The sequence below is a fragment of the Oryzias melastigma genome, linkage group LG16 (assembly GCF_002922805.2).
Source record: "Oryzias melastigma strain HK-1 linkage group LG16, ASM292280v2, whole genome shotgun sequence".
NCBI lineage: Eukaryota > Metazoa > Chordata > Actinopteri > Beloniformes > Adrianichthyidae > Oryzias > Oryzias melastigma.
In genome coordinates, this window is record NC_050527.1 from 12,050,822 (window position 1) to 12,076,393 (window position 25,572).

Sequence of the window (25,572 nt, forward strand, 5' to 3'; positions counted from 1 at the left end):
TGGTCCCAGTGCTATTTCAACTGTCTCTGAGTTGTGAGACTCCCTGTTACTGAGAGCTCTCTGTTTACAGGCTCTTCCACTAGCTTATAGCGCCTCACAGCCACAACCTAACATGATTGCTTCAACAAAAATGGCGAACAATATTGGAGCTATCCAGCTGTACATTATTGAGCCAGAGACCAGCTTGGATGAAGACCTACATGGATCTATTTGTCTACAAGTGGATGCATCAGAATAGAACAGAGCAGGGAACTTGTGGCCCACCCAGGATATTTTCTACATAACAAATACGTGCTTTTTTAAAGTGCGTTTTTTTTGTCTCCACCTGATTAACAAAAATGTAAATAAAGAAATACCTAGAAATCCAATTTTAAACTTAATTTTCTTTATATGTGACATCCATCATTAGTAAAATACAACAAGAACATGTTAAGAACACCCAAAACATAGTTTTTATTGGAGTGGGTCTTTAATGGGTTAATGTTATACCTACTCCGCTATCATCTCATACATCTGCTAAAGAGTCCAAAACAACTGTACTTATTAAAAAAATGTTTTTAATAATTAACCATCTAGATGGAGTTCTCATCTCCTCACAATTTAGGTGATCCAGATCAAATGTGAACGAGTTTTCTAAATATAATTAAACTGTAAAACCCTATTATATAGCTTAAAGGGTTAAATATGAATAGATAAACATTTTATGAACTATGACCACTAACCTCAGGGAGACTGTCATTCCAAAGACCACAAAGAAGAGAAGAAATGTTCTGCTCATTAGTCTGTGCTCAAGCATTACAGCTTCTATCATTAACCAAGAGAAGTGATTCAGTTCAGTGGTCCTAAGCAGAGCTGCAGCCAACAAGAGATCTGGACAAACACCATTCAGTGTTCCTGTGAAGTTTATTCTTTTATCTACTGCACGTCCAATCACAGACAAACAAGTTGTCCTTGATTATTTTTTTTTTCCATCATATCACTTCCTGTTTTATCTCTCTTTTCAGCTACAAATCTCAATTTTTGTTCACACTTTCTTAACCGCTTCAAAAATGAACCTGCAATGAAATTCATCTGAACCACAAGCCTATTGTGTTCCTTAAGATTTGAACTGTAGATTAATCATTAAGGAAACAAAGAGAGGAACAAACATTTGCCTCACTTGGTGACTGAGCTGCATACAAACTCCAGCAGGAGATAAAGTTTGGCCGTAGGTCAAAAATCCAGGACAAATTCTGTCTTTGATAGGTTGCTAAGCACAGATAACTAAAATGCTAAATGTTCTGAACTAAGCAGACTTTAAAACAAACACATTTGTTCCACATAAACAGCCCTCACACTCCTATTGGACGATTCCTTTCAGTCTTGGTGGAAACTTTGTCCTCCCTGAACTTTGCTCATTTGACTGATTTGTTTTGATGGGTTCTAAAAGTGTAAATAAGTCTACTGCAAGCCAGTGTAAACAGAGTATTTATCAGAGAATTCATGCAAAGGATTGAGCTAAATATACTCCAGCCTACTTCTTTCAGCGTGCCTCTTGTCATCTCTGAATAAATTGAGCTACTTGCTATTTTTGCACTCAATGAGATTTATTAAGGAACTTTCTCTCTGATTAGACAATATTTGTACCAAAAAAGTCTTAAAACTGAATTCTAGAGTGTGGCTTGAACTTCAAAATATCCTATTTGTTCAATCCACCAGACTTTTACAGCAAAAAAGGTCCTTAAAAGTATTTTTATGGATGTAAATTAAAAACATTTGCCACAGGTAACCAAACAATAATGCATTACAGAGTGCATGACTGCATCATAAGCTGCTACATCAAAGGAAATAAGAAACCAGGTCACATGATAAAAGAAAATAACAGAGACATGGCTTCTGCGATGATCCCAACTACTGTTTTTACCTTGATCCTGTCACATGACCGATTACTACTGCCCCATGGATGCTCCACGGGGAGCATCGTTCAGCACAATCATGACCTTACCTTACTGCAAACACCAGCATTAGCTGCTGCTGTAATAGACCATAGCACATTACATAAATATTTTCACTGCATCAGAGTCGATTATATAAGGAGCTTTGCATTTCTCTGACTTCTTAATAACCACATTGTTCCAAGATTTATCCTACAAATCCAGGCAAAAATAGAACTTTTGACTCCATAAGAACATTAAGCTGATGCCTGAAACCTTGTTGTAGTTGGCTCTTACCATCAGTACACTCTTCGTAGTACCAGTCCAGCTCATAGTAGTCAGCCTTGACAAACCTCTGGCCTCTGGTCTGGCCTCGCCTCTTCATCCTCACTGTTCTGCCAGACACATGTGCTGATGTTCCAGCATATTTATGCTTTGCATCTCTGACAGCAACATCCCAGCATGATCAGAGACATTGTCCTCGTAACAGTTCCAGGTTCTGTCCAGTGGTCATTTGTTAGTGTTGGGTTATCCCAGGATAAATGAGAGCTTAGCAGGAGTTTTCTTTGGTCTTATCACAAGTCGTTTCTGTTCAAAAATAATTACAGGTGTCCTCCAGGGGCATTGCACACTGCTGATGGCTTTACTGATGCAACATCAACTGTCAGCCTGTGACGTTTGCCTTTTTCCTCATCAAAGATTTCCTACCAGGTCAGCAAAGCTCTGATCTTCTGACTTCGTCCATGTGCTCCACCTCCTCTTTTATTCCTTCCTAATCATTCCAAAGCTAAAAAAATGCACCAGGATCTGCAACATCTTGTCCAAATCTCATTTCAGGCACCCGTCTGTTAGTTTTCATATCCCGTTTCAGTCTCCTTGGGCTGACGGCGTCTTGTTAGGGTCAAATCATGACCTTGTTCTTCGCTGTTACAACATTCCTTCTCTTCAGACTCCACGCATGGAACGCCACAATGACTCAATGAACACAGAGACAGAGCAGGCAGCAGCAGTCACGGGGTTTGCAGCAGAAACGATGCTAATGATGACATCCTGGGAGGGGCGGGCTTAGAGTGCGCCTTGAGCCAATGAAAGAGAGGAGCAGTGCTTTCACGCTCCCGCCCACAATTTTTTTTCTTTTTTTTTAGCATTTCCCCCTCCTCTCCTCTACTTCGTCCTTCTCTATGGTTGCTATAGTAACAGGCTCAGACTCCAAGGCCTCTCAGCATGTAGAGGGAGTCAGTATAATAGCAGTGTGGTGTTGGAGGAGGTGACGTGGACAGAAATGAACAACAACGACGAGTCATCAAGGATTTCTTTTCCTTGCGGGGGAGGGTTAGAATCTGTTTGCTAAACTTGTTTGGACCATAATCAAAATGCCAAAGAAAGGAGAAGTCCCCTTCAAGTGTCACTATAAGCCACTGTATAATAAAACCTTTGACTTGACAAGCTTTAAAGCTCACATGACACAGTTAGTAAAATTTTTGGTACACTGAAATAAATATTTTTTAAAGTGATTATTTGTGGTCTAAAACATTGTTTTTTTTCCTCATACTGTCGTCTTCTTCTTGAATAAGGTGTACTTCTATAGCGCGATCACCACCTAGTGGCCTAAATGAAAAACCCTCCAGGAGAAGCAGAACAATGTTTACAATGTTCATGATCTGAACATTTTTGTTAAAACTTCTCCTTTGGAGAATCCACGTAACACTGTATGCTATTAACAATGTCATTATTTCACTAATCAATTTTACAATATGTGAACTGTATTAGATTAATAAAAATAGATTCACATTACATAGTAGATTTTTAATGTATTTCTAAACAAATGTGTACAAATGTGTGGACTTAAAATTGAATTGAATTGAAGAATCGAAAGAATAAAAAAAAATTGCAATCGAATCGATTTAGGCTCTTGTAAATCAAGTAGAATCGTTTCTGGAAATTATAATTAATACCCAACCCTAGCCCAAACTGCTTTTAAAATCCAGGGCACTAGATAGTCCTGGGCTGCACGGTGGCGCGGTGGTTAGCGCTCTTGCCTCACAGCGAGAAGGCCCCGGTTCGAATCCCGGCTGGAATCTTTCTGTGTGGAGTTTGCATGTTCTCCCCGTGCATGCGTGGGTTTTCACCGGGGACTCCGGCTTCCTCCCACCGTCCAAAAACATGCTTCATAGGTTGATTGGTGACTCTAAATTGCCCCTAGGTGTGAATGTGACTGTGAATGTGTGTGATTGAGGCCCTGCGACAGACTGGCGACCTGTCCAGGGTGTACCCCGCCTTCGCCCATCAGCAGCCGGGATAGGCTCCGGCACCCCGCGACCCCGAAAGGGAAGAAGCGGTCAAGAAAATGGATGGATGGATGGATAGATAGTCCTGAGCTACAGTTTTTCTAGTAGTTAGGGATAAGGGTGGGAATTTGGAGATTCAACAAATAAAAACAACTGTTCTCCTCCTGAAGTAATTTATTTGTATTGAGACAATACTAAAAATACCAAAAGTGAGACTTATACTCCAGTATATCTGTTTTTGTCTTCTTTATTAACCTCTTTTTGGCTGCTGCGACCTATAGCCTGAAAAATACAGTCATTTTATTTCTTCTTTATAGGTTCAAATTTTTAAATTTTGGAAACAGAGAACATGAGAAGCCTAATGGAACATGATTGTACAGACAATCATGACTTTGTGAAATGCTTTTGGTGTCTTAATGCTTTTATTATTATTATTATTTTGTGTACAAATGTATGCATTAAATATGGTAAGACAATTTGAGCACTTTCTGTTTTATCATATTATTTTGAGCTTAAAAATAACATGAATTCAATCACTTAATCAATTGATACAAGGAATCTCAAAGAAAAGCTTTTTTTTAGTATTTTATGTTTATAGCAAATTTTTCTGACAAAATAAGTGCATCTACATTGACTGTCCTTTATCTAACATATCTTCAATCCAGCACTGAAGCATGGAAACAAATGTTTTCAAAAATACCTCTCACTCATGGAGACATGTGGGTGTTGGGTCATCGCAACACAGAGTCAAACCGGGTTGGAGCGCTGCCTGCATGTCATCATCTCATCAGACGAGCCCCTCTTAAGTAGCAGGTCACCTCGGCAACCACTCATTGGATGCAGCTGGGTTTTCTGTACTGTGCCTCACATAAGAAAATTGGAGCCTTACAGCCAAGAGAAGACAGCACGTGACTGAGCTCTGCTCATATATCATGACCCCTAAGGGTGCTGACACTAGGGCCATCTGTCTGAGGTAATAATGACAAGCCACATGGTGCTGGTGAGGAGGAATATAAGTGGGTAAGCATGTTGAGAATGCAGTGAGAAAAGGATCATTGTAATGCTTTAGCTATTTTTTTCTAATTTAACGATTTTTGTATAGAAGCTGGTTTCTGAAAGCTGAGATGTCTATTTTTAGATTTTTTTTTTTAACTCTTAGTCACCATTCAAGCAGACATGAATTAAAGTTGAATAATTAATAAAGAAGAAAAAAAAAGATGGAGGGTTCCCGGAGTTTGTCATGTGCGATGCTGGCACGTGTTTTCGTGAGCCAGAGATTGTTTACTTTTCTAGCTGCGTGTGAAGTGGGTGTGTCTGATTTACAGCTGAAGCGGAGGGCAAACACAGGGCAGTTTGATAAGAAAAAGCAGAGACCTGCTTCCAAACCAAAGACTGCAGGGGGAAACAAGAATTAATCAGGCGATGATAGAGGCACAGCTTTGGCAACAATGTCCTGCACTTGAAGTGATAGTGATGGACAGATGGTCATCTCTGTCTCAGGTTAAAGGTCAGAAACCGAACAAATCCCTCTTAGTGACACTCCAGCGAGGATTTCCTGAAAGTTTCATTAAATATTTATCCCACCCTGAAGCTTCAAGAGGAACTTCATTGTTAATGGATTTGAAGAAGGTAACTTACAGAAGTATTTTAGGGTCTCATCGATCTGCTCAGTGGTCAGGTCAAGGGCCGAGTCGGGGTCCACCAGTGGCGTGTGCAGCCAGTCATCTTGATCATAACCAAAGATGGTATCGGCCCTCAGCTTGTAGACTGGCAGCTGCTCCTCCAATAAGCTGATAATCTCGAGCTCCGGCAAGTCAGTACTGTTACACACATCTGCATGAGGAGACAAGGAGATCCAGTACCGTGTGTTAATGGTAAACATGGACAAGTATCTGCAAACTGTGGTGCATTTTCAGGCTGTTGATTTGAAGCTTTTTTTTTTTTTGAGTCTCTACTCTTTCAAAAATTTGAAAAGAAAATCACATCTATGCTTTGTTCTGTGTTACATGTCAGACTGTGCTCTTAAACTGAAGCCAAGTAGACTTTTTAGAGACTGGTAAAGATTGCAGCTCTTCTGCTACATGCTTCCTTAATCTTAAACATATGTGTCATCAGATAAGGCTCAGTCAAGACTCACCATCCACTTTTTGAATCTTCATAAAAAAAGAGAGAGAAGTGGTGCAAACCTAAACAGGAATTTTTTCCTCTACGTATGTTTGGTGCATTATAAGATATGATCATCTTTAGACTTTTTTTGTTTTTTTCAGAATGCTTAAATTACTCCAATCAAAGATGAATCCCTCAAAACCAGAGGGAAAATGAAACCTCATTGAGATGATCACCATACAGGTTTAGGAGGTCCTCTAGTGGTCCATTAAGGAAACACAACAGCTACATTTAGTGCTTTAACCCTGGAGAATCCATCTATTTGGCTGCTGATACTTATTAACTTCTTTATTTGTAATTTTTACATTTTACTCAGTCATTTACATTTTTTAAAATTGTCATCCTTTTTTTCAATTTCTTGGGCTGGTGGTAACAGCTGCTAACCAAAATGGGGGAAAAATGTAAAATTAACTTTAAAAGCCCAAAAGGAAATTGTTCTTGGGTTAAAAATAAGAGTTAAAAACTCACTGGTGTTTGAAACGTCATATTAATGCATTCTGACAAATTTCCTTCCCCATATACTACCAAAACCTAAATTAAAATCCTAGTGGTGATAAAAAAAATATGGTGCTCCAAAAAAATTCTCAAAATTAAAAGTACTAGAAACTATAAATTATTAAATCTCAGAACAAAACTACAAATAGCATGAATTATTTTTGATATGCATTTACTAGTTTGATGTATAAAAACATTAAATACACCTAGATGTAACATGAAGATTACTAAAAATTGTTAGCGTTAATAAAAACACTCAACAATCACACATATTGCCCTATGTGGAAGTATTGTGTTTAACCTCAGTTCTAAAGAGTGTGCTTCTTACATTTCATTACACATTATTTTTACTGCACTATCAGGAGTTCTTTACCTCGCAATACTCTAAGTTTGAGTGTTTTTTTATTTGTACACATACGCAGAGAGAAGCTGTTGGATTGACAGAATCAGCATGGACATGAGAATTAGCATATTCTAAAAATAACCCCCTTTGTCTTTTTGCTCCGAGGCTCCTCTGTCTGCATGTCGGTCCGTCTGTGACTCCCTGACAATACCGTCTCTTACAGTTTGTCAGCCTGAGTGACGGATTGTGCTGAGAAAGGGAAAAACACATGCTGCTCTCACACACAGCAGCTGGTGAATCATTCAGCAAGCACAGCCAGCTAAGTTTCAGAAGTGCTGACTTCCAACAACTGTCATGTCAAGAAAAGAGATTTAAAAAAATGTAAAGGATAAATTGGATATAACCTCTTTAATGTCACCTCAGTATAGATATGATATGGCCTGAACAGTGAATGTTGTCTTTTTTATTGTATAAAACCCTTTTATCCTATTCATTCTATTTTCTACAACCACAAAACTTTTTTGAAATGCACCACTTCAGTTTTAGTGTATTTGTACTGTGCCAGTTCACAACCAGGGTTGTCTCAAAATGCTACAAAAAGAGCAAAAATATCAGTCAAAGCTATGTCACTTACTGTTATAATCCATCTCAGTTCAGGTAATTCTAATGAAGCCTTTGTGTCTTGATTGAATGCTAGTGGTCTTTATAAATGACCGACAGATTACCAGAACATCAAAGGGTTTTTGTGTTATCCCTACACTGTAGTGGTGAGGGAAATAATCATTATTTGATGCATTAATTACTCTGAATTTTTTTCCAAATTTTAAATGACCAATATTCGAACAATTAAAATAAAGCAAAAGTAAAATGCAGAACTAAACGGTGGACATTTTTCACTTTGACATCTTTTTAAGAGCACACAAACATGGCTGACCTTGTAGATCGTGTCATATAACCAGCCTGACCACAGTGTTGACGGCCTATTGGCTTTAGATAAAAGTTTTTGTTCTATCAGACCAAAATTAAATTTGTTGGAAACACAAAGAATTTTTGAAATCACATCATACAGTTCCATCCAGAGGAAGAAGAGTGTAGAAACTGGTTGCGTGCTACTGGCATGAGTGTGGCTTTAACAAGTTCTGCTGCGAGCACTTCAATGGTAAAAAAAAAAAAAAAATATTGGATATCCTAAAGAAAATTCCATCGTCATCAGAGAAGGCTAAGCGAATAACAAAGTAAATCAGAGCTGTTATACCAAAGGACTTAAGACCATATTCTGTGGTGGAGACTGAGGGCTTCCAAACTATTAGAGTCAAGGTACAACATCCCTACCTGTCGTTTCTTCACCGACATGGTCAACCCAGCAGTATATGCCGAGACAAAAGCTGAAGTCATGGCAGCAGTTGTTAAAGCTGACAGGATAGCATTAATGTGTGACGTTTAAACTTCAATCCTCACAGAATCAGACTTCACAATAGCTGCTCATGTAATAACCACAGACTAAATCATGTCCTTCAAACGTAATGACTGGAAGCCACTCTGAAAGCTGCATGATAATCATTTCATAATTGAATCATTGCTTCCTGAATATTTATTGAATCAAATCATGAGGTGCCTCAAGAGTCCCTCCCCTACTACACTGAGAAAGAAAAAGGCAACAGTGAGGTCAAAGTGTGAACAGAGCTTCATGGAAGAGTTTTCCATGACAAAGCAGCTGCATCTATTTTATACATCACCACGAGCAAAGCAAAACATCACATGAAATGGTTTGATAAAGTACGCCACCAATAGAAAATGGTAGAAAACAATATGAATCAGTTTGCCAAGAGAACAGTGATTGCCTAGGTGTTGAGTTGGTGAAAGAAGGGTTATGATTCGGGGTTGTTTTTCAGAAGCAAGGCTTGGCCACTTAGCCTTAGTAAAACTAACAATTCCAAAATTCCCAGCTTTGTGGTTGGAGTTCGGGAATGTCCCCCTCCTGTCCTAACAAGACCTCATATTAGAGCACAAAGCGAGTTCCATTCAAACTTGGATGTTTCATAATGTTGGGTATCACTGCCAACCTACAGAGTTGATTCAATGTTGATTCACAAGTTTACAGTTTCGATTGGATTTCTGACTCAGGGTGATTCGATTAAAGAGCTGTTTCAAATTTCTATCTAAAACCAACAATGTTTGGCAAACAATTGTATTATTGCACAGAAAATAAGATTTAAACTGAACAAAAGGCGGAACTATTATTATTAAGATGCATTTTAAAATCAAAACAAACTAAAAAGCATTTTTCCGAATAAATATACACTAAATTGTTGTAGGAAAAGACTGAAACAAACTGATGTGGTATTTCCAAGTGTGGTTTGACTTCATTGACTTTCACTCTCTGGATCCTACTCTGAAAACACGTCTGAGCTTCGAGATCAAGTTATAAATAGTGCAACAAACGTTCACAAGTTTCTAAGAGCATGTGACCCTGAGCAATTAAAATCCAAGCTCCTTAGAAAAAAAAACAACCTGATAATAAATCAATTTGACTTTCAATAAATGTAGGTTCGACTCTAGACGTTCATATGGCTTTTAGTGACATGTGACTGACACAACCTCGAGTTCCAGGCTAATTTTCAAATGTAAATATAGACTGTCGGCTGATACAATGGAAACAAGTAGCAAGGACGCGCTGACACATGGGAGAGGCTATAATTCACAAGAGCAGAGAAGTTCAAAGGCGAGAGGATCACGCCCTCACCCTGAGCTTTACCATAGCAAAGTGAAGTAAAAACAAAAGGACACGTTTAGGATTTATCAATATAAAAAGTCATACTGATCATTTATGTTAAAACATCAGTTTTAGATCACTGAATGGAGAAGCTGTATAGTAAAAGGACAAGGGCTGGTCTTTACCAAACAACTGGAATCTGTTTGACAGCTAAAACAACACAATGAGACTTCTGCACTGCAGAAGTTCAACATGGCTGCCTCCTGTTTGACCACAGCATGTAGCAAGTTCCCACGTATGGAGAGATCATAAAATTTAACCTTCAAAACTTGAGGATGTAACATGTTGATGTGTATGTTTAGACATAAGAGAGTTGCAACAAGTTATCAGTTCCTTTGTCTATGCAAGTCTAAGCAGGAAACATGTCACCGAAGGGCAGAAAGACAGACACAGTCTGATCGTAACCCTGAATAAAAAGCAGCTGAAAGTACCGGTGTACTCTCTGCTCTGTCTACTCACTCATGGTGCCGGGAGCCCAACAATCCCCAACAATCCTGTCCTCCAATCACATTTTCCACTGGTATCGGAGAGATCACAGAAAGAAAAAAAAAATGAAAGAGGGAGACAGAAGAGAGCAGAGAGGGTGAGAAACAGGAAGGGTAGGAGGGGGTACTGTGTGAGGGGTAAAAAGAGAAGGAGGAACAGAGAGACAGCGAGCAGTGTAGGGGAGACAGAGACCCCAGCCAAACTGGTGGGTCATGCCGAACATGCCAATGACGGTATCCAACTGGACCGCCCCATATTTACTCCGTTGCTCTGTCCCTCTAACAACCAGCAAACTCAGAGAGACACTCGGCTAAAGTTAACCACACACATGGAGGACGCTCCTGTCATTCTGATCCTCTGCAAACCCCACATAATGACAAGCTTGACACCATCAGTTCATTGTTTTTACTCCTTCAGCTCTTGAGGTCGCTTCCTTTGTTGAAGAACAGACATATTAAGAGTGTAGGAGAGGGAAGTGTGTCATGAAAGAACTTCAAATGTTTTTCTTGCAGAAGAACAGGTCAGAGTGAAACACAGCCTGAAAATAAATCTGCTAAAACTTCTCAAATACCACATTTGGGCACCAGACTATGTTCTACTTCCTGTGAGGTTATAGTGTAAGAAGCACGTTTATAGCTACAGTAATCGGTTTGGAGTTAGTAGTTACTAGATTTCCCATTAATCTGAGCCAAATTCAACCAATAATTATACAAGAATTGCCAATTATCTAGGTGCTTAAATACTTTAACTATTACAGCACAATGAATGCTTTTGTAAGCTTCAACTAAACGGCAGCCAGGAAGTAGACGTGTCCTACATGACTTCATCTGTGTCTCACTCTGGTTCCCTGCCCCCCTTCTTTCTCTCTTTGTGCAGGCCAACTCCTCTCTCTTCAACAGACCATCCCATAATGCCACTGCTGCTCGACTCCTTCCATCGCTGCTGACTGGTAACCACAGAGAAATACCAATGTGACCAGGAATTGTTGCACGGCAACAGGTGCTCAACAGACCTTCAGGTCGTTTATAGTTTCAAACTTTGTGACTGCTTTTAGTGGGAAAATACCAACAAACAGAATCAGAGACACAGAAACAGGCTGACATGAGTTTTTCTTTATGAAAAGACAAATGTTTGGGTTGAATATGTGATGATGTAAACCTTATTCTCCCAGCAGGTGGCAGCACTGACCCTCTTTGGAAGCCCTGTCCTCTGACTGTACACAATGAACTTTGTGCAGGTTCCTTAAATAAATCCATTTCTAACACGTTACAAAACAGAGTTCATAAGTCTGGATGGTGAATTATGATACTGCAATTTCTAAGTTATCAAAATAAAATCCAATAATGAAATTATTATTTAACAGCTAAAAACATTAAAGGGAGTAGGTAAAGATTTTGAGTTACAAAGTATGCATGTAAGCCAACCAGTTAATGCATGAATACTAACATGATGTGGGGCATAAAGTGCCAATTAGGCCTTGTAAGGCTACTCTATAAGCAGCACACCAGCCTGTAATGTGATCTTTTAGCCTGTCTCCAAAACCTGCTTGTCCAAGCATAATCTCCCTACATGCAAGAAGGGTTCCTTCACCACTAACTCCAATTCTTTGAACCATTAAGTCAGGCTTCATGGAAGAGTTGTATCTTCCTGTTAGAGCAGGACGATTTTTACAAAGGGCACCCAAACATAACTGTACACATACACAAAAACATTGCAGCAGCTGAGTCCTAAGCAGCACTAAAGACTTGGGACCACTGTTTGTCTAACCATTTGATGACTGTTGTATCTTGTTCCAGACATACAAAGAATGAGAAATCTGAATTAGTTGCTTTTCTAATCGTAGGCTTATACCTCACAATTGTGAAAGGAACTCTGATAGATGTATAATCCTAAAGCTCAGAATGACACTGAACAAAAAGAACACCGTTCAATGCTACAAAGATAAATGAACTGAAGTTGCGCAACAAATGTCAGTGCTTAAGGTGAGCAAACCCAGGTTTCCTAATTTTGCGCTTTACGGCCGCTACGAAGTGCATAATGGACACTGCCTTTCAAATAATACCAGGAACTGAGTTCATACAGAAGTTCAAGAGGGAGGGCCTTTTCCTTCTTCTATGTACAAGAAAGACCTGGATTTAATCCCCGCCGCCTGTGCACGGTTGTCCAGCAGATCAAGACAGTCTCCTCCCTCCTCTGTATTTGCCCTTCACGAGAAAGGGCTGAAGTTAGCAGTGTTTTATCATCAAGGTGAGATGATTTTCCTCAGCACGAGGAAAGGTTGATCACTCAGTGTAATGGGCCCACTGCTGCATAGACGTTCCTACCTTTCAATTCCCTTTAAAACGAAGTGTAGAAAATCTGGGTTTGACAGGCGTGCCCAGAGTGTAAACAGAAAGAAGGAGAGGCTACTGTACATCTGAAATCTGTCAAGTAAGATCAAACACATCTCAGCTTTTTGAGGGGAGAGAAAGATAGAGAAGTTGTGATAGTTGGATCCACTGACAGAAAAACTCCTCTGGGAGCTTTTCTCTTGTTCACACGCTGGCTTATATATAGTGCTGAGGCCCCCCGAGGCTTTCTACTGACAGGATGTGACATTACAAATTGGTCACAGATTCTCCCAAGTTTAAGCTTCTCTCTTATCAACAGCAGAGTTCACAGTCTGGACTGTTTACTTCATCTTTATTTCAAAAGTATTTTGAAGTAAAAGCTGACATATTACTTATATAAATATTTTTCAGTGTACAACTTTCATAACAGTGCTCAATTAGTTTTCAGAGAGCAGTTTTGAGAAATGAATTATGTATAAATCATAAAGCACAGCTAAATGGACTTGTAAGGTTTGTTTCATAACATATGAATGCAGCATTACCAGTAATGGTCTGGGCATCTTTGCAGGTGGCCGTGAACATCTGAAGTGCATCCGGGAGACTACCCTCACTGACGTACTCCTCGTCTTCATCTTCTTCGCTGGCCAGCTGGAGCCCTGGGTCACAGGACTGAAACGAGTGCTTGAAGGACTGTGCAGGAAGTGGGGCGGAGGAGAAGGAACAGGTGTGGGGAGTCTGCGTCCTTGGGTCCAGGTTGGCGCTGAGCAGTTACTGATTTGAAAAAGGATGGGCCATCGACACGACGAGGATCCTCCTAGCAGGAATTACAGTCAAACTAGGTTTGTCATGAGGGCAAATGAATCAGGGCATCTCACTGCACTGTGGGAAGGCGTGAGCTTAGAAACACGGTGCAGAGTTCATGTGTTCAGACCATACCTAAAAATAGAAAGAAGGGAAGTAATTAATATTTTAATATAAACACGAAAGCCAGATTTCAGAGAAAAATGTTATATTTTAAGGATTTACTTTACATTGTTTTGTTGAAATGTGTTGTAACCATCTTGATCTCATGGTAGGCTTTTATTTTTTCAATATTCCTAACTGGCTGACACCCAAAACAGTTAATTTTAGACATTCCTAAACTTTACATTGTGCTATTAACTGATTAGATATACAAGTTTTATCAGATTTAACAGCACAGTTAAGACCACCTTTGATTTTTTCCTCTGTGAAAAATCAAGGTCAGACTGATAACACAACTTATGATCTCAGACAGGTTGCAATTACAGACAGCGGAAGGCAATTTTATTTTTTAGCTGGCAACATATTAACTAGTATAATAATTAGTTACTAAGTTACTTAAACATCAAAGATGAAGTCCTTTCAAGTTGTCCATTCATGTTTATGGGGTTCTAAAAGTGAGCTAACACTGGATTCTAATGGGAAGTGCTGACCATCTACATATTTTTCTGATCTGAGCATAGAAAACACAACTCATCTTTAGTGAATGTATATCCCATAATCCTTTGCGATCTCAAATATCTAAAGCAATTTTGTCATTTATCAATAATCAATTATTCAAACTGGGATTTGAGTAACATATGTTACAGTAAATCATATGCATCACAGTTTTAGTAAATAGCAATTATTATGACTCAGACAAATGTTCTCATTAGTAATAATTTTAACATGACAAGTACTGGAACATGACTCAAGGGCCTAACTGTAAAAGTCTGGATGTGTACTTTGCATTACCATGCAAGATGTACTCAATCTAACCAGGTAACTGTGCTATGGATCTAGCATAATAAGATACATAAAATATTAGAGCCAGAAATCGAATTAAAAAACAAAAAAGAATTAATCGTAAATCTAGGGAAAAAAAAATAAAATATTGCGATTAATCGCAATATGCTTTTTTTGTTACAGTTTTTACTCACCACTTATTGTCTGTGAATAATCACAGTATAAAATCCCACACAAAACTGTACATTTAGAACGGGGGTGTCAAACTGAATCGCACAGGGGACCAAAATCCAAAATACATCTTAGGTCACGAGCCGAACAAAATAAATATTTATTGAACACTCTAAGACTAAAATTGTAAAACATTTTAACATAATAATGAACTAGATATATAGCATTACTTGCAATAATACTAGAGTGAATACTATAAGTGGAATTTGGCAGCTGAAAATGCTAGTGCTAATAGCTGAAGATGCTGAAATTGACAGCTAAAAACGCTGAAGCTCATAGCTGAAAACGCTGAAGATAATAGCTGAAAACGCTGAAGCTGATAGCCAGCTAAAATGTTAGCTAAATGCCAAATTAGTCTAAAAAAACTATTAAGTAAAAAAACTTAGGTTAGCCAAAATAGCTAGCATGTAGCTGAAAAAATAGCAAAACTTCAAAACAGCCAAAAAACAAAAAAGCCTAAATTAGCTAAAACAGCAAGCATGTAGCTGAAATATTAGCTAAACTCCAAAACAGCCTAAAAAATCTTAGTAAATGCCATAACAGTTTGTGTTGTGATTAATCACTATTAATCACGATACTTTACTAGGTAAATATTATGACAATATGCAGCTTTTGAGCAAAAACACGCTGTGGAAGCCTCAATCGGCGAGGCAAAGCGAAGGACTGCTGCTCCTCGAGGTGCAATTAATTTCTGTTAATGAATATTAACGCAGTAATTCTGTTTGATTTATCGCATGTGTTAACACATTAATGTTCACAGCCCAATAAAATATATAAAATGTTAGTTACCTTTGCAGAAAAAAAATATTTCCTCATTTTTATCTTTCTGTTTCTGAAACAGAGTAGATCTGTTAGAAGATCATGTTGGATCTTGGAGTGGTATAAAGTTAACATTTCAAACATTCAAAGGTGGGACATTACAAGACTCAGTGGTGAACTGTGCTGACTCAAAATAGTTAGGAGGAGTGTAACTGAGCCCATGTGGTAAATAGCAGCACAGACTCATGTCTGTTTTCAGTGAAGCCTAAGGACTAAAAGATCAGTGGATTACAATCTTTAAACTAAAGAGGACATCAGTTTGAATTTTTTTATACTCTTCACAGTAACAAGTAGTCATTTTATGCTCAATCTTTCAAACTGTCAGATGTCTTGATTGTGAACTTTTTAGCAAAGTGCTTTTCTCCCCATTAAACTAAACAAATTGTTCTGTGTGTGAGACCATTTCACTGACTAGTTAACAGTGTTCAGACCTACAACGCTAAGCCTCCCCCTTATCAAATAGGGAAACCAAAACTGCAGACACAGCAAAAGACAGCTTAATCACCCAACAGACGGCATACCCAGTTTGAGAAAGAAACATCAACGTTATTCATAAACACACCCAGAGAAAAAAAAAAGATATTTTTTTTTCAGCACATTTTTTTTAAACTGACTCATGTAGTGAAGGAAAAAAACAATCTTTAGTTTGTTGCGTCTTCCTTTTATTTATATCTTTAACAACATCTAAATATTTTACATCCTCTTTTTCTTTTCTGTTTTTACCCACATGTACACTTTTATCACTTACTATTAATCTCTGGCTCATTTTATCTAAAAAAAAAAAACCCATCAGGTTGACGTGCAAAAACAGTGATGATGTCATAGTTCCATTACTTAGAAGCTAAAGCTTTCCAAAACTAAAAAGTAGTTGTCAATGACAACTGTTTCTACAAAACACATATACAATACAAGTCTATTGCTTTTTCATGTAAAATAAGACTTAAAGAACTTCTAAATCTTTTTTCACATTAAGTTAGAAGCATGGACAACAGTCTACAAACAGGTAATAACTCTGATCAAATTGCAGTTTGTTCTGATGCAAACAATAATGCATTTTTAAGTGAACCCTCATTACTGTAGTACGAGTTTAACAATACCAGGATCTGCTATGCTTTGAGGATATTGTTCCTACAGGGTGGGATTCAGAAGTTCAAGACCGGATGAGGATTTTAATGTGCTAGAGGTGCAGCTGCTCTAAGAAATAAAAGTTGAGGATGAGGTGGGGTCCCTTTCTTTCCTTAAACTTTTGCTTCCCGTTTAAAAAAAACAAAACAAAAGAAAAAACAGATGAAATTCAGTGAGATTTGTTTATTATGCATTTCCTTTACTTCTAGTTTAGCCACATATTAAAAACCTTTTACCTTTACTTTTACAGTTTCTTTGACAGAATTTTACCTTAGGCCATTGGTATTACTTCCAAAGACCCAACATTGGAGCTTTTGACATTCACCACAGTGCGACAAACAATACAGCATATGAGCATAGTTAAGAATCAGCCCAGCATTTTTTGCTTCTAAAAAGTATAAGTTTACTCAAATGCAATCCCATATATTTAATATAACAAAACTGATTTCTGAAGGATTTTCCAAACAAAATATCCAATTCAATATTTACTTTTGAATAATGGGCAACATCAAGGCTTCACTATTTAAAATTTAACTTAGCTTCTTTTTTAAAAACTACAAATGGATGTCGAGTCATTCTGCTTATAATCATTTGTCATTCATGTCTCATTTTTCCTCAAACACACACAAAAAAGTATTCAATGATTGAAACTGTAAAATGGTAATTGACCTACATAGTTTTCAGACTAAAGTTTGCTAAATCTAAGTCAATCTGCCCGTCGGTCTGAAAGGTTAAAAGCATTAGTCTGTGTTCTGTTAAACACATTGACAGTCAATACATTTGTTTACTGCACATGCTGCTGCAGCACTTTTCAACAGCTGAGTGCTAACACTTGTTCTCGCTGGAAGGGATTTCATTACTTACAATCGTGTAGAGCAGTTTGACACGTGGAATTCTCAACACTTTATAAGTTCTGCCTGTTTGCTAATGGAAAATAACTAAAAAAGCCAAAGGATAACAGCTCTCAAAAGGTCATCTGTGTATCTAAAGAACTCACCAACATACATCGGTCTTTAGCACTAACACAGGAAGGTCTATAAACAACACTAATTATTTACTGATAGAGGCCTTTGGTGAAAAAAGAAACACTATTTAGTCAAATTAAGCTAAGCTATATGGCAAAGAAACCATGGATCGTAAAAATACAAAATAATGAATCGATAAAGTCATGAAATCTAAATGAATCTAAATTTCATCAGACAATCCAACATTAATAAATGCCATGTAAATGTCTTTTAACTAATCCATCATGACAAAAGTACAATAAAAAGGACTGCACAAAAATGCTTGCAGTCATCAAAAAAGCTTAGAACCTCTCTACTTTCAGTAGCTACTGTTGGGGGAAAAAAGTATTTGTCAGTTATCAATTTAAGCAAGTAAAGTCCCTCTTGAAAAGATGAGAGAGGTATGTTATGTTCATCACAGTTAAACCTCAACTGAAAGAGACAGAAATCCATCCGTCCACTTAACCCGCTAGATCCCTTTCAGGGTCGTGAGGTTGCTGGAGTCTACTGTTGGGGGAATGTGGGGTACACTCTGGTCAGTTTGTCACAGGGCAAAAGACGGCATTGAAAAACAAATTCAGAAAAAATAATTACATTGTCTATTTTTTTTTTTTAAGAATTAGATATATAATTGTAAAGAAAATAAGTGTTTGGTCAATAACAAAAGTTAATACTTTTTAATACAACTCAAATGATAGAGGTCAAACATTTTCTCTAGATTTTTACCACACACTGTAGCTGCTATTTTGTTACATCTTCCATGCAAATGTTCTCAAGAGCTGTGATGTTTTAGGCCTTTTGCTGTGCAACACAGACTTTCAACTCTCAAAAATTTGCAAGATATTCTTTCTTTTGCCGGAGTGTGTTGCTTGTTAAGCTTGAACCAGCTTGAACAGAGGTAATCAGAACTTTTAACTTTCAATTCTTTACTGGACTGAAGTCCAGAGACTAGCTAGACCACTCCAAAGTCCAGACCCTCAAAATGCGTTTTACATAGCACTCCTTCGTTGTCTGGGCGATGTACTTGGTATCATTGTCGAGCTGGAAGATCTTTGTTTCATCTTCAATGCTCTCACTAATGGAAGGATGTTGTTTTCTTTCTGTTCCTTTTGCAGAAATGAAGGCACAAAGCATGATGATTCCACTCCTATGCTTCTCAGTGGATATGGTGTTCTGGTCCAAAACTGGTCACTGGCATGCCCTACAGAGTTGTACCATGACACAGGCCCCTGTGCTAGAAAACTACAGTGTAGTTCTATGAATGTGAGGCATGAAGGATCTGGCGGCCAGCAGAAGTAAACCTGGTTTCCTACTGTGTGTGTTAGATATGCCTGGACAAAAAAAAAGGTTTTAGAGCCAGGAATGGCAAGTAATCAACCCTTGAAATCCAATATGGCTCAACCGAACTGGTATGATGCGAGTTGTCCCTTATACTAGAGCTTGAGAAGGGCCCCTTACTCTGCATCTCCTTTCTCACTTCACACAACAACACATAGACAAAAGGACCCCTCTCTTTCTTCACAACCACAGCTACACATTAAGTGGGTGCAGGAGAGGTAAAACGTAAAAAAACATTTTGTGTAAATAAGGAACAAATAATACACAATACAATGTTCTGCATACTAGAGCCTAAAGAAATAAAGTAATACAATATTTTATTTAAAAACGACTATTTAAAAACAGTGACAAAAGGTAAACCACATAAAGGTTTGGTTGCTCCATTCAATCTCAAAAGAATAGCTTGAGTTAAGTTGTAGAACAAACCTGCAGTGTGTTGCGATGATTGCATCACTAAAGCATGCATGAACTGTTGTTTGCTTAGTGACGTAAATTGTTGTCAGAGAATTGTTTGAGATAAAAAGACCAAGAATAAAAAGCAGGAAACTTCTCCTGTCCATCTATTCAGTGTTTGTCTTTGACATATATCTTGGAGCTTCTCTCTCTGAGGCCTGTCGAGGCAACAAGGCTTTTGTTTTATTCTACGGACTAAAATCTACCAAGCTTGTTGTTAGACAAAACAGATTTGCTCACTTCACCCACATGGACAAGACACCCAAGAAGGCCATAACGAAGTGGATAAAGAGGGAAGTAGAGGAAACAAAAACTAGTGAGGTTGACTTTAAGATTTAAGAAGTCACATGAGCAGTCACAGGAACTTAAGACATGATTCTCAAAATCTTCTCCTGCTTTGCAATGTCAAAACAGGCAGCTTTGATGGTGCTGCAGTGGTCAGAACATTATGTAAGTTGGTCTTGGAGAGGAAAATAATGATGAAAAGGCAGGACTAGTTTTGTAACACAATGATCTGAATGTAAGCTGTAATGAAGGCACAATAGTTGCTTTCATAACATGTTACAAAAATAAAAAAATGCAAACTGAGAGAGGTGAGAAAGATAGACAAGAAAACAGTATACTATGGCAGGACAAAAGAGAAGCAAAAAAATCAATAATATAAAAAAAAAAGAAGTAAAGCCTAAATTATTACTTAGTTCAAAGAGGACAGTCAATTAAGATTTTCTGAAGGCATAAAGTAGGGACTGCACACAGTTCACACACTTGCTGCTCCTTTACTGTTTCCTGCAAGATGTATTTGGATGAGAAAACATCTCGTCAGCAACTTATTTAACATATTTATTACCCAAAGAGTGCCACAACTATTTGAGTAATTAGCTTACAATTAGATATATATATTTTTTCCTGTCTATAAACATTTAAGCAGTGACTTTGGCTTTTACTCTTGTCATGTGAACTTTCTCAGCAGACACTGTAGGGTCTGCCATGTGTCCAAGTGGTGGGACAGTGTCCAGGCTTCCCACAGATCGTGTGCTCTTGGCAAACCAAATGGGACCTTAACTACCTTGACTCTTTATTTTTATAGGACTTAACAACACTGCCAGGGTGTCAAGGGCTTTATAAGGAAAAGAAAAACAACAAGACAATTTCAAATTTAGCAAATTAAGAACAAAAAACGTATTTAAAAAAGTATTTAGTAGACGTTTAAAGTTGTTTAGGTCAGTTATCAAGTGCATCTCAGAAGAAATATAATTTTATAAATGGGGGCTGGCAAATGGAAAAATCCCAGTCAGCCTAGTTTTTCTGTTGTGATCTGGACACATAAAGATACTGGTTGGCAGATTTAAAACTCTAAAATTACTTAACAGCCATTCTAAAGTTTTTAAGTCTAGAATGGCTGTGAACCGTTAACAGCTCTGTTAAGTACACTGGGGCAGTAAACAAGCAACTTCATGTATTGTTTTCCATGTTTGGAAGTTGTATTATATAGGATTTTTTTCACTAAAGAAAATAAAAATCTATTTTTTATAGTATAGTAAATATGGTAATTAAAAAGTACACAAAGCATATAAATTTAATTTTATTATGACCACATGTAATATTTATATTTAAATTATTGTCAGGTGGAAGACACCATTTGACTAGAAAAACATAGATTGATACTTTCTTTTTGCAAGTAATTAACCCTACCTACCTATTGTATTTTGCTTGGCAAAAGACAGGTAATCTGTTCAGGGTGTACCCTGCCTTTCTCCATCAGTAGATTGGTTGGCTTGAACAACCACGTTTTCCCAAAAGGGATTCAGCAGGTTCAGATAGATAGATCTTAACTTTATCTATCTTAACCCCAAGATTAAGCAGCATGGCTGGATGGATTAAAACAAAATCTTGAATCTTGAGAAAAAATGTCAGGCTAAAATTAATTAATTTTACTTAAATCACTTAATAGGAGGTTTTGAGAAACTATTTTCTTGTCGTTTAACTTTAAAGAGACTAGGCTACTTAATGATAAGGACTACAAAAATACAAATAAAAAAGCAAAAATAAATAAATAAGTAAAGGATGCCTGAAATATGCAGCAATTAGTTATTATGCACATTACAAACATCTTACCAAAAACTTAGGGCATACTTTAAGTGTACATACTTTTAATAAGAAACAAAAAATGAAAATATAACGTTCTTACTTTTTTTTTTTAACCAATGTTAGTTCGTTAGAAAAAAAGTCTTTGTGGATTTGACCTATGTGCACACCCTGCGGATTTCTTCACCCCTCCCCCCTTTGGAAAAAAAAAACATATATATATATAAACTTTGAAAAGAAATGAGAAAAAATAAATTTCTATTAATAAAAACACGTCTTACCACTTTGGTAGTGCAAATATCCCAGCTGCGTGAAAACCCAAAATCCTTTTAGAGAGTGCGTTAGCTAATCATTCATCAGAAGAACACTCACTCAGCAACACTAAATGTGATGCTGAAATGCTCTACAACCTGCCTTAAAACAAATTCAATACTTCCTATGAGTGGTAACAGAAAAAGAAGAGTAAAAGAAGTGAACAGACGATGGATATGTTCCAGGGTAAGTCTTATGGGAGTTCTCAAAACTTCGCAAGATATTCTTTCTTTTGCCGGAGTGTGTCGCTTGTTAGGCTTGAACCGGCTTGAACAGAGGTAATCAGACCGGAAAAAATGTTGCACCACTTCCTGTTTGACTGGTTTCAAAATAAAACGACCCCAAACAAATGTTCTTAACACTTCAAGAAAATACTATTTACTTTTTATTCAAAATGCAACTTTAGAGGGCAAATATCCACAAGCAGATGGATTTTCAAAGCATTTTACTCACCTCATGTTACATATGACATGCATAAGTGCAATTTCCAATAAATGACAATGAAGTAAATCAGAATATTTTGAAAGCGCCAAAGGTGTCTAAAAATAATTAATTCCATTGTGGAAAATACCTCGAGTATAAGTTTTTGCTTTATTATATTTTTTTAATATAAAGTCACCCAGCCTATTGGGTCTATCAAATCTTCTGAGATGTTTGTCTGACCTCTGCTGGTGGAACTGCATACAGACAAGGTTATTTTACTGAATAAAGTAGAAGAGGCAGCTGCTGTTGAGCATTACGATATTGCAAAGATCAGGAAGGATGAAGGTAGGAAGACATTGAAGAGGATAGTAGAGAAAGGCTCTGGGTCCTGATTTTTATTTTATTTTTTTTCCACCTCGCAGTTTAATTAAAAATGAACGAGATTTAATTTGCACGGATACAGGGAAATGAGGTAAAGTAACAACAGTCCTTATACGTTGGCACTGAGTTCATATAATTGTTATATATAGAACAGAATAATATGTAGTTTTCAATGTTTTATCTCTTTCCCCGTGAAAACAAATAGCACTTCTCAGGACGGAGTCTGTTGTGTTCCGTGTCGTATCCCAGCAACCCTGGAATGTACCATTTTGAGGTTATTTCCGAAAAGTTTTGTAAGGGTTCTTTTGGTTAGGCTCAGGTATATAACTATATTTATTAAGCTTTGTATTGAAGTGTACATATAAAATATATTCGAATATTTTTATAGTCAAATTGTGAAGTTGTGGCTTTCACTTGGCGTGAGGTGAATTACGTCTCCCCCCTTCCAGGCGGCACTAGCTGATCCATCCATCTTCCGTTAACACACTGCTGGTGGAAGGAGTTTAGTCTCAACATTTTCTTGTTTGGACGGAGAAGACACAAAAAAATCAGGTCGTAGATCTTACTGTTCGGTGGTATGTGAGTGGTTTGGGTTACAAAAGTTTACTTTGCAAAATTTCAAATAAAGCTATATTTTTATATAATTTATACAAAAAGATGGTGTCATATTTTGCTAACTTGGGTATCATCATTATGGCTTGATAATAATTAGCAGCTGCAATTTAGCAGGTGTTTAGTAGTTTAGCCTTTTGCCTAGCTTAATTCATAATTAAATCAATATAATTCTGAGGAAGTTATAAATATTGAAATATTGTCAAAGAACTACAAATATAATAATACATATATTTATGTATTTATTTTTTCTCAGGAGATGGAGAACTTCATTTTGTACGAGGAGCTTGGAAAAGGCCATAACTCTTTTGTTTATAAGGGAAGAAGGAAGGGGAGTCTCAACTTTGTAGCCATCATCTGCACAGACAAAAGCAAAAAATGGGAGATTACTAATCGTGTAAGCTAACAACTTTGACAATCTCATAACCTTATTAAATCAATCTAAAACAAGCAGCTTTGATTAATTTGACCTTTATACCACCTGCAAAACCTTTTCCAATGTCTATTTTTCATTTCAGCATTTGGGTAATAAAAGTGTCTCTAGTTGGATTATAGACTCTTGGTTCAAATACATCCCATTCGCCTTTTCTCTCATTTTAGGTCAGACTCAGCCATGATCTGGATCATCCTAATATAGTACGCTACAATGAGTGGTATGAAACACACAAGCATCTGTGGCTGGTCGTGGAACTCTGTACAGGTGAAAAAACATCTACTTTAAACAGACTTAATTTCTTCTGCTTTTAGTGATCTGCAGACATAAACTTATTGGACAAGTTTTATTTTGGGGTTAACCATCATGTTAATTTCAAATACTCCCACATGTAGTGGAAAATTAGTTAAAGCAAGGTCTAATTTATTGTTAAGGTTCAATTTAATCTTTTTCCTGCCATTTTTTTTTGTTTTTCTTAAATGTCAATCTTTGCACCTCCTCTGTTAGGTGGCTCCCTTCAGGCGCTGGTTGCTCAGGATGGAGGTCTATCAGAGGATGTGGTGAAACGTTTTGGTTGGGACTTGGTCAAGGGATTAAAGTACATTCATGAGTCAGAAATTATTCTGTCTGACCTGACACCTGCCAAGGTTTGATCTGAATTCACACAAACACAGGAAAACACAAATGTTATTATGGCAACAAGAAAAAAAAAAACTACTGTTATAAAAAGCATTGTAGTGTTATTGTAAATTCAAAATCTATTTTTTTCTCTTTTAGATCCTTTTAGATGGAAGTGGCATTCTGAAGTTGGGCAACTTTTGTCTTTCCAAGGCAAAAGGAGAGACAGTGGAGCAGATCATCTCTTTGCTTTCTGATTCTGAGGAAGGAGGAGAAGTCAAGAGTGTGGGTGACTTTAACAGTATGAGGAAAAGATTTCAAGGTCAGATTTGTATTTTTTATTTCTTATAACACCTCGCCTTTTATTATGGAACTAACTGGGAGATGAGCTAGTTGTTTTGCCTAAGAAAAACTTCAATAGAACCTTGTTTTTTTCCGGTCAGTTACGTGATATTCTGGATGTCAGAGAATTCAGGTTCCCTAATGGCCAGAGAGAAAATCCTAACATAAGTTAACAACAGAACAATGAAGCATTTAAACATAGAAGTAGAAAAGTTTGCTGCAGTCTGATTGCTGTTTAAAATTAGACCAGACAGATGAAGAGAGGTGGTTCTGTCCGGCAATGTTTCAAAAGTCTTATAGTTTTGTTGCAAAGATGATGATTATGATGAAGAAAGTTCTTCAACTTCATTAAGCTGGTTTGTAAAAATTCCAGATATATAAAAAAAATCCAAGATAAGTAAAATAAAATAAAAATGTAAGATAAGTAAATAGGTAAAGGAGTAGTTTTTTAAATGTGTCAGTTCTACTTTTATTGACTTTTGTCAAACTCTTTTTAATTTACTTTATTTACTAAAACCACATCAAACAGGACACTAACTTTCATTGCCAAATATTAATCACCTTATTATTACTTAATAGGAGAATGAAGCTAATTAGAACTAAAAAAAGAGTTAATTAATTAATGTATGTCAATTAATATAATTCAATTTGTATTAAGTGAAATTAAATTGTTTAAATAATGATAAAAAATGACTAATCTGAAATAGTGTTGCTGGTCAAGATCTATTATTCAGCCAGCTGAAAGCAGTAAGCAACAAAAAGTGGAGACAATTTTTTTCTTTTTGAATTTTTTTATTATTATTATTATTAATACTATTTATATTATTTACACAAATGTTAACACTTTTGATTCAGT

General features: G+C 37.1%; 2 protein-coding genes and 2 long non-coding RNA genes across 19 annotated transcripts in view; 3 read left to right on the top strand and 1 right to left on the bottom strand.

Moving 5' to 3' along the window:
- trak1a (trafficking protein, kinesin binding 1a) overlaps positions 1 to 22,201 on the bottom strand; it is a 37,631-nt gene extending 15,430 nt beyond the window's left edge. The window contains exons 1-3 of one of the 5 annotated variants that reach the window (XM_024267343.2): positions 21,877 to 22,201; positions 13,337 to 13,730; positions 5,840 to 6,034 (exon numbers count right to left, since the gene is read on the bottom strand). In XM_024267343.2, the coding sequence (XP_024123111.1) occupies positions 5,840 to 6,034; positions 13,337 to 13,376 (235 nt within the window). In that variant the 5' untranslated portion in view covers positions 13,377 to 13,730; positions 21,877 to 22,201. Of the gene's footprint in view, positions 1 to 2,210; positions 3,372 to 5,839; positions 7,026 to 10,437; positions 10,844 to 13,336; positions 13,731 to 21,876 lie in introns of those variants that run through there. The other 4 variants (XM_024267344.2, XM_036215760.1, XM_024267346.2 and 1 more) reach the window with 4 other exon arrangements.
- Positions 4,966 to 11,733, top strand: LOC112143404. The gene is made up of 3 exons (XR_002918734.2): positions 4,966 to 5,221; positions 11,341 to 11,463; positions 11,636 to 11,733. It is a non-coding gene; the product is annotated as an uncharacterized LOC112143404 (long non-coding RNA).
- Positions 15,669 to 19,620, top strand: LOC118599781. The gene is made up of 2 exons (XR_004949280.1): positions 15,669 to 16,809; positions 18,835 to 19,620. It is a non-coding gene; the product is annotated as an uncharacterized LOC118599781 (long non-coding RNA).
- Positions 22,202 to 22,473: 272 nt separating the features above from the next.
- The window catches only part of ulk4 (unc-51 like kinase 4), a 69,380-nt gene continuing 66,281 nt past the window's right edge, over positions 22,474 to 25,572 (top strand). For 2 of the 12 annotated variants that reach the window (XR_004949355.1, XR_004949356.1), the window contains exons 1-6: positions 22,484 to 23,030; positions 23,161 to 23,263; positions 23,580 to 23,720; positions 23,924 to 24,023; positions 24,264 to 24,403; positions 24,534 to 24,700. Coding sequence is in view for 9 of the 12 variants with exons in the window: in XM_036216045.1 (XP_036071938.1) it covers positions 23,583 to 23,720; positions 23,924 to 24,023; positions 24,264 to 24,403; positions 24,534 to 24,700 (545 nt within the window). In the remaining 3 variants the exon portion in view is untranslated. Of the gene's footprint in view, positions 23,291 to 23,579; positions 23,721 to 23,923; positions 24,024 to 24,263; positions 24,404 to 24,533; positions 24,701 to 25,572 lie in introns of all 12 variants that reach the window. The other 10 variants (XM_024267334.2, XM_036216043.1, XM_036216044.1 and 7 more) reach the window with 10 other exon arrangements.